Genomic DNA, 10,074 nt, shown 5'->3' with positions numbered 1-10,074 from the left:
TTACTACCCACAAGGGGCTACACACAGAGGGGACAAACAAGGACAGACAAACGGATTGAGTCGATTATATCGACCCCAGTGCGCAACTGGTACTTATTTAATCGACGCCGAAAGGATGAAAGGCAAAGTCGACCTCGGCAGAATTTGAACTCAGAACGTAGCGGCAGACAAAATACCGCAAAACATTTCGCCCAGGGTGCTAACGTTTCTGCCAGTGTGTGTGTGTGTGTGTGTGTGTGTGTATGTGTAACAGTAGCTGAGTTACAATAAGAACCCAGCAAATCTAGAATAGTGAACCTATGTTCAGTCATAAAATGGAGTAAAATAAACACAACAACTCTTCAAAAGCTATTCTAATATCTTTTAATACGGATGTGATAAGGAAAATGATGCAATGGACTCCACTGCAATAATTTGAAGATGACAAAATGCTGACAAAAAGTTGTTTTTATATAAAATTTGAAATGAGAGAAGGTAATAAAAAAAAATGTAAAAATATCTATATAAGAAATTATCTTCGCCCTCGGCCTCTGCCACGTCCACGACCTCTGCCACGTCCACGACCCCGACCTCGTCCAGGGGCAGCTGAAACAGAAAATAGATCATTAAGATATAAAGTACATGCATATATTTTATGCACACATACATAAAATCAAGTGAAATTGAGGGGAATGAAAGCTTAACAACCACAGTTATAATTCTTGCTAAAATCTCAACATATTCAATTTAGTTGAAGTCACTGCTCTTTCACACCACACTCTCTCATGTCACCATAAACACCTTAGAAAATTCCATCTGAAGTAAAAACAATGGTACATATTTAACAATAAATATCAAATGAAAATTACAGGAATCAGGAAATTTTACCATTTTTCATGTTTTGTCAGCTTGAGCTTTTAATAGAAGATTCTTTCACAAAATAATTATTACTTGAATAGCTACGTGGCCCTGAGACACTTAACTTCTCCACTTGTTCTATTAATATTCTGCTAACATGCAGAATGTATTGGGATGAGCTTCTTGAGAGGACCAATGTCTCAGTCTTTACAACACTAATTCTCATCCTTGTCTTGCAGGACTCAGCAGCAAATTCATTCAGTGATGGAAGGTAGAAGGCTGGATTGGATGTTAGAATTGCAAGTGCTGGCACAGTAATGCACTAGTTCCAGTATTCAATACTCAGAAGCAGACAGAAGCGGTTAATAAAAAATTGAATTTACATGCTTATCCTCACTTATAGTCATGAGTACAATCGCAAATACAAGCGAGCAAAATGTAGTTCCTCCATAGGGCTCCTGGAGTATCATTATTTGACAAGGTGCATAGCTCAGAGATCAGACCAGTCTCTCCAGGTTAAACCACTACTTCCCTGCATTGAGAGGTCACAGCTCCAACACTACAGACATGATTAGAATGTCACAGAAAAGAACTGCAAGATGGATTCTTCAAGTCAAGCTGACTAGTAGGAGACCTAGGGTAGACCTAGAACGAGATGATTGGATGATAGCCATTCTCAGTTGGTCATGCTTAGGAATCAAGCCAGAAAACCTAATGATGGTTGCTTCTGATAGGACCCTATGGAGGAAGTACCTAAGGACTCTACTAACACAACCCTCCCAAGAACAGTGGACAGAGAAGATGAATGACTGTGTGGTAGAGAATTAGATAACCCCAATAGTATTAATAGTATTCATAGTTTTTAAGAAAATGAGGTACAACAGCATTAGATCACAGACTATATGGCCATATGTTCATATCTTAATACAGTCTTTTAACCCTTTAGCATTTAGATTATACTGTCAAATGTAAAGGTTATTGATTCACATTGTTTTGAATTAATCATGAATTAATCATAGCTTTGAGATTTTGATGATGTGATTGTATATTTTTAGAATGACACTTTAGGGTAGGTGTAAGAGGCCAGATCTGGTAACTTTGAACATTAAAAACAACAATATTTGGGTCAGATATGATCGGTTTAAATGTTAAAGAGTTCATGTTGTGCCACAGACCAAGATAGCTAATTCTGATGGCTTCAGTTCACCTGTAACTGAAGATAAAACAGGCCCCACTCCTATTTCACACATCAACAGTTTATAGTTGTAGTCAGGGCATCTGTCAGACAAAATAATTGCTCCAGCAAATAAACTAATCTAAAATAACCTGTGTAAATTTAAACAAATTGATGTTACAATATGAACAAACAATTATTTTTTACTCAATTCTCAACAATTGTGCATGTTCTATTCTACTAGCTTTGATTTTTCATCAGTAACAATGCTGGCATCCCTCATAGAATGTTTTCTCTACAAGGTACACTATGCAATTCTTACCAATGGTCACTACCAATTTTGGGCATCAAAAAAATAATCTTACAAAATATTTTTGTTGAGCAAGGAACAAAACACTTCTTCCATTTCTACTTCACAGTTACACTAAGATGGGTACACAAATGCAAAAGTAATTTCTCAAACGGGAACCATTCTACCAATGCTGGCATGGAAAAACGGATGCAAAGCAAATTCAAATATGAAAGGTAGTTGTGAAAAATAATTCTAGAATCTTTTTGCAACAAACAGATTTACATGGCGGAGTTCTTTTCGATTGTTTGGTCTCACAGAAGCAAAGTGGCTGAGTTCCTTTTAGGCGTTGATTCTCATGGAGGCAAAGTGACCAAGTTCCTTTCAAGCGTTGGGCCTCACAGAGGCAAAGTGGCTGAGTTCCTTTCGAGCGGAGGGCCTCACAGAAGCAATGACAGAGACCTTTGGCATTATATCATGCTTGAGAAGAAGACCCGTCAAGCCAGGCAAAATTGCAGTCGTGGCAGATACCAGTGTCACGCAAATGGCACCCATGCCGGTGGCATGTAAAAATCACCCATTACACTCAGTGGTTGGTGTTAGGAAGGGCATCCAGCCATTGAAAACCATGCCAAAACAGACTGGAGTCTGGTGCAGCCTCCCAGCTTACCAGCCTTGGTCAAACCGTCCAACCCATGCCAGCATGGACAAATGGATGTTAAATGATGATAATGATGATGTTTCTTTAGTGACCAAGAAAGTAGTCATATAATTTTTTCCAGTACATAAACTAGTAATACTCAATATAATTAGTGGGGGCATGTGACCAGGTGGTTAGGGTTTGGGCTCATGATTGTAAGCTCATAGGTTTCATTTTTGGACTGAACAAGTTGTGCCCTTCAGCATGACACTTCATTCCATGCTGCTCCAGTATACTCAGCTGAAAGTGCATAGCCTAAAGGTGGTGCAGCGATCTTTCTCTCTCTCTCTCTCTCTCCGACTATCAAGTTTCCGATGTTCCACTAGGCCCAGGGCAGGAGGGCTGAGAAGATATCTATATATACTCATGATTACATAGGCACCTAAAACAACCAAACACATACTACACTGCTACCAGGTCATACTCATTTGTGAGAAACAGATAAGCTTTCTTTAATTATACTCCTGATAACATCATTTCAGCTGTTCTTAAGTATGGTCATTTTTGTCGTGGTCAGTTTGCTAATTTCTTTTAATAGTTTCAGTCAGTAGACTGCACGGCCTTTAAGGGATTTTTGTTGAATAAACTGACCAGTAATATTGAACCCAGACCCACATGATGACAAAAGTAAACGTATAAAACTACACAGCTACACTTGTGTTTACTGCTCTTGGGTTTAGCACATTCTTAGTAAAAATTTAATAAAAGCTTTTGATACCAACTAGCCCAAGATTACACCCTGATTCCATGATACAAACCTCTTGTTTGAAAGTAATCTATATAGAAATAAAATTGAGAATGTATGTCTGTGTGTCTGTGTGAATCCCTAAAACTCCAGAACTACACAACCAATTTCATTAAATTTTACACATGTTTTAGTTAAAAAAATTTTTTAACTTTTTGCATAGTTCGAGCCCACAGCAACATAATATCTCCTCCACTATTTAAGTATTACGTGTCAAAAGTGAAACGAAAACACTTATGTCAAATACTTTCACTTACTTTTCTTAGATAAGCACTAAGCATTTCTCCTGTAGTGGTCTCACTAGGAAGAGGGCCTTGGCATAAATCCAGACTGCCTCATCAGAGTTGATTCTCTTCCTAACCAATTACAATATAACTCCTGCTAATTTTCATAACCTAGCCCTCTGCAGTAGCTTCTTTCCAAAGTATTTCCTTTTCTTTTGTAACAGTTAATGAAAATACTCAGTACTACCAGATAGATGCAAGTACCTTGCACATATCCTACTTCGCAGGATATATATATGTTCGATTTTGTTTATATACCTCAAGCAGCTTCTAATTTATAATTGAATTTTTTCTGTGACATGAAACATTGGGACATGCCAGCAGATGATTTTTAAACCATTTAGCATATAGCCATAGTCAACAATATAGCTTGCAGCAGGCCTTGTTCAGTACACAGCACTGAAACGTTGCAACAATGACAAAACATCAATGTCTGTCACTCCGAAAATGACCTAATGTGAGTTTTCTCGCTTGACTATGACTTACTTTTAGGTGTTTAATACCAGACGCATTGAGAATATATTCTCTTACACCTAAAATGCAGCCAACCCAAATACTAACAAGACACACACCTTGTGTATGTGTGTTTGATTTTGTTTAAGTGAAATCGAAACCGTAATTGAACCATATTTGATGACTGGCACCTGCGCCAGTGGAGCACTAACAGCACTGTCCAAGCATGTTCATTGCCAGAGCAGCTGTCTGGTTTCCGTCCTAGTGGCCCATAAATAGCATCACTTGAGTGTAATCGTTACCAGTGTCGCCTTCTAGCAATGATTTTCTAACGTGCCAATGATTTTCTAACGTGGTGGCACGTTAGAAAATCATTCGAGCGAGGTCGTTGCCAGTGCCGCTGGACTGGCTCCCGTGCAGGTGGCACATAAAAAACACCATTTTGAGCGTGGCCATTGCCAGTACTGTGTGAATGGCCCTCGTGCCGGTGGCACGTAAAAGCACCCACTACACTCTCAGAGTGGTTGGCGTTAGGAAGGGCATCCAGCTGTAGAAACTCTGCCAGATCAGATTGGGGCCAGGTGCAGACTTCTGGTTTGCCAGTCCTCAGTCAAATCGTCCAACTCATGCTAGCATGGAAAGCAGACGTTAAACGATGATGATGATGATGATAGATATATATATATATATATATATATATATATATATATATATATATATATATATATATATATATATATACATACACACTGAATATCAGATTAAGTATTGGGGCTGATAAATTAACTAAATCCTTTGAAGGCAATAATCCAGTACAGCCACAATCCAATGCCTGAAAACTAAAAAAGGGAAACAAGAAACAGCAACATAAAATGAACAAACACTGAGCTGATAACAACTTACCCATTTCCTTCTTCTTGGCTTTAGCCTTTGGTGTGTCATCAATGAGTAATGTATCCAAGGGCAAACTGTCTGGAAGAATGAAGTACCGGATGTTGTTACCACGTATACTTAATGTCTCCAACTGTACAGGATCCTTGTTCTTTAGAGTCATTTTTACAGCTTTTAAGTGTGTGTTCATACTGACATCAACACCTTGGAGAAGAACATTAAAATAAAATTAGTTGAAGAAAAAATTCTTTAGAATAAGTTGGGTCACAAGATAACAAAAATAAGTTTGAACTGATTGAAATCATCTCAGAAAAGAAACGGCTCGAGAATGAGACAGAGATTCTGAAGCAGAGTCTATATGATTGTACAACCTGCTAAAATACACTTCAAGTCATGCACATCATCATCATCATTTAACGCCCGCTTTCCATGCTAGCATGGGTTGGACGATTTGACTGGGGACTGGCGAACCAGATGGCTACACCAGACTCCAATCTGATCTGGCAGAGTTTCTACAGCTGGATGCCCTTCCTAACGCCAACCACTCCGAGAGTGTAGTGGGTGTTTTTTACGTGCCACCAGCATGAGGGCCAATCCAGCGGTACTGGCAATGGCACAATTATCTTAAAACAAATACATGGATAATGTTGCGCTGGATGCAACGTTCTAGAAAAACAAAAAATGGAATGGCCACAAAGTTTTTGATTATACCTCTATAGAATCAGTAATGACCAGAAGCTAAACACCAAAAACTACATAATCCACAAGATTATATAGAGGAACAAGTCGTTGTGATTGTTGTAGTTTAGCTCAAATCAGCTTTGATATAGTAGACCTATGATCATAGAGATTCCAACTGTAAGTATCCCATCTTTTTATATATCTATGATTACAACGTCCAATGTATTCTTCCTTTTTTCAAGGAGGCCAGCTGTGATTTGAGTGACATTTGGCTGCTATTTCTAACAGGTAAAGCAATCGTGTCGATTCACATACTGGCTAATGAAACAAGATGTATGATGGATGGAGTGTTTGTTCATTTAGGTCATTCTTTCCATGCTAGCAAGAATTAGGGAGATAGTTGTTTCAGGCTGGATTTTTATAATCAGATTTTTTCCATGTTGCTAACCTTTACCTGTTGTTCAAGTAAGAGATTTTTTTTTTCAATTTCAGAGGTGTTTGAAAGATCAGAACAATGGCCTGTAATGTTATCATCATCGCCATCACTCAAGCAATAACAAGGATGGAATATAAACATTCATGTACATGCACACATACATATACAATTGCACTCCCTTTACAAGTGACTGTTAAGAGAGATGACCACTCTAGCACTGGTGCTATAAAAAATGCACCCAGTACACACTGTAAAACGGTTGGCAAATGAGCAGGGAAAGAGTAGAGTTGTGAGCTCTCTTTAGTCCTTTCTCAACTAGGATAATTACACCTCATGATTTGCTGAGAGACTCTTGGGTGCTATTTCTAACCTGTCCAGCAACAATGTAGCATCTGTCTGATTTCAATATAATGAATTTTCCTAATCCACAAAGAAAACAAAGTAGAAAAGCCAGTGATATAGCAAAATTGAACTCTCATTTCATATGAACAAGTACTAAAATGATGCAGCATCATAAATAGGAAACAATGTAAGATACAAATACAATTTGGAAGGGATGTCATATAAATGGACAAGAAATATAATGGATCATTAGTTGAAATTATAACTGCATAGAGATAATTGAAACAGTTATACAAGTATGATAACACAACAGACCTGTGATGGTTCCATGTACAAGAGTGCCATTTTTTAATTCAATAGTCACAGTCTCATGACTGAGTTTCATCAAAAATCTGAAATGGATAAATTTAAATATTATTATTATCAGCAGGTAGAAATAATGGAGCACCTGACTTAACCCCCAACAGCATATATTTTGTTCCACATAAAAAAATTGCCAGCAGCAATTTCACCTTTCATCCTTCTAAGTATCACCTCGTATACTGACGTCAATTGACCTGTCACTTTGTACTAATTAAATCCAGAATTAATAAACTCCAGTTTGATACAACCACCCTATACTTCTTTCAATGCGAGAAACTATTTATTACTTTAATTAATATCATCATCATTTAATGTCCATTGTCCATGCTGGCATGTGTTGGTGTTTGACCAGAGCTGGTAAGGCAAGGGGCCACACCAGATCCCAATATCTGTTCTGGTATGGTTTCTACAGTTGGATACCCTTTCTAACACCAACCACTCCACAAAATGTACAGGGTGCTTTTTATGTGACATCAGCACGAGTGTTGGTAGAAATAGTAATACCACACCATATACATAACAGTATGTAGTTTCATACCTGAGGTCCATCATCATTATCAGTTTTAACAATTCACTTTTCCATGCTTGCATGGATCAGAAAAAATTCATTGAGGCATATTTTCATCAGCCAGATACTCTTCCTGTCACAAAACCTCATTTGTTTTCAGGCAAAGTAATATTTCCCCACGACTGGACATCCTTTCACAGAAGATTGGGGACAAATGACCTCATTTCTATAACAGTGACACTATCACAATGTTAAGACAAATATGCACATACATATACATATTTTATATATATATATATATATATATACATATATATATATATATATATATATATATATATATATATATATAAACAGGGTGAGGACTGCTGTGTAAGGAAGTGCTGATCTCTGTGGAAGGAACCTACGGAAGAGGTTGGCCCAGAAAGAGGTAGTGAAGCATCCTATGAGGTCATGGAGGCAATGACACGTGATCAAGACCTTTGTCAATTTGGTGTGCTTGAGAAGACATGTCACATCAAATGAAATCATAGTAGTGGTCAGTGCCAGTAACACATAAAAGGTACCTACTATATTCTTGGAGTGGTTGGCATAAGGAAGGGCATTCAGCTGTAGAAACCAAGTCAAATCAGACTGGAGCCTCGTACAGCTCTCTGACTTAACAGTCCCTGTCAAACCATCTAACTCACGCCAAAATCAAAAACAGACGCTAAATGATGATGATGATATATTGGCTTAGTGGTTAAGGTGTTGCACTCACAAATGCGAGATTGTGGGTTCTATTCCCAGACCAGGCATTGTGTCATGTTCTTGAGCAAAGCACTTAATTTCATGTTGCTCTTACAATCATTTCATCATCTGACATGTGGCACATGGTGCACCTGTATAAGTAATATTGATTTGATGGCGGGAGTTAGCTTGTGTACAGAAACATTTGATCACTATAAACAAATCATCCAAAACCTCTTTCTGTCTATCAATCAAATCCACTCACAAGACTTTCGCTGGCCTGTAGTATAGTAGTATAGTCAAAGACACTCATTCAAGGTACTATCTTGTTGGAGAAGTGAACTACTTAACCACACAGTTACACCTGTGTCCATCACAGTCAAGCCTGCATATCTGCATTCAAATCCCAATGGTGTGTCTAATTCTACCCTCTCCACAATTCATGCTCTTCAGAATATTGAAACCATAATTTTACAATAAATAAGGATAATACTGTAGCTTTGATAAGATAAATTTCACAGATTTTCTTAGTTTGTCATAATAGAATTTAAAATAACAACGACCCTAGGAAGAATATTCAATCAGTTGCAGAAACACTTTCCATATCAATTTATCATGAAAACAGATAACTGAAAAAAAAATATTGGTCAATGAAAGATCCTCACCAGGGAACGAATAAAAAATTAACCAGCTTGGTGGGTGCAGGCTGGTTAATTTTTTTTCTGTTCCCGGGTGAAGGTCTTTATATTGACCCTTAGAATTAATTATCACCATTATTATTATTGTTGCTACTACAACGATACTGAAATTTAATATCAATCCCAAAATGATGGTTGAGATGTATATTTACTCATAAAATAAATATCAAAATCTTGAAATAATTAACAAATACTGGGCCACTATCCTAACAAACATTTGAATTATTAACTATGAAGTGAGAGCACTTGTGTGGATAGCGATGTAGAGGGCCTCTATAATACACATAAAAATACGACGATTATGTTTTTATAGAAGTACGTATGGCTATCTCAGTTACACAATGTATACAACTATACATACCACTTCTAATATAAAACGGTTTTCTATAATTTAATAGTTTCTGTAAGAGTACATATATAGTACAGGGTCACCTGGTACATACCATAGCTAATTCTATGACTAATCGACGCTGATTTCATTCGGTATATTTTTAAGAAAACTACAAGGCAACAATAACTAAATAACTAACAACAAAGAGTTAAAAAGAAAACTGGATCGGCATTAATAATGTTTTGCAACTGCTTAAACAGTAATTAAACTACGAGATTTTGCTAACGAATAAGGATAATCTCTCGCAATCTCTGTATCAGCTGCACAAGATACAGAGCTCACGTTTTCAACATTATAAAAGATGATACTTTGAAGATAAATATATATATATAAATTATTACAGCATACAATGTAGGAAAATGGAATATTGGGAGATGTAAGTAAAATTATGAGAAAATGTAAATAAAACCTGCATAAGACTTTTGATAATAGAAATGGGAATTATGCCGGTATCTTGCCTATCAAATATAAATCGTATTAATACACAGAACAATTTACCATAAAGCTAAATATACGTCATAGGCATTACGAATAAGGAACCGAAAATAAAGTT

General features: G+C 37.0%; 1 protein-coding gene across 1 annotated transcript in view; it reads right to left on the bottom strand.

Annotated features, from left to right (window-relative positions):
• Nucleotides 1-346: 346 nt before the first annotated feature.
• LOC149135980 (small nuclear ribonucleoprotein Sm D1-like) overlaps nt 347-10,074 on the bottom strand; it is a 10,067-nt gene continuing 339 nt past the window's right edge. The window contains exons 2-4 of the mRNA XM_089350486.1: nt 7,148-7,224; nt 5,386-5,577; nt 347-585 (exon numbers count right to left, since the gene is read on the bottom strand). Coding sequence (XP_089206612.1) covers nt 512-585; nt 5,386-5,577; nt 7,148-7,224 — 343 coding nt within the window. The 3' untranslated portion in view covers nt 347-511. The remainder of the gene's footprint in view (nt 586-5,385; nt 5,578-7,147; nt 7,225-10,074) is intronic.

Source organism: Octopus bimaculoides, chromosome 4, assembly GCF_046866305.1.
Source record: "Octopus bimaculoides isolate indiv1 chromosome 4, ASM4686630v1, whole genome shotgun sequence".
Lineage (NCBI taxonomy): Eukaryota > Metazoa > Mollusca > Cephalopoda > Octopoda > Octopodidae > Octopus > Octopus bimaculoides.
This window is presented reverse-complemented; position numbering and strand designations above follow the sequence as displayed.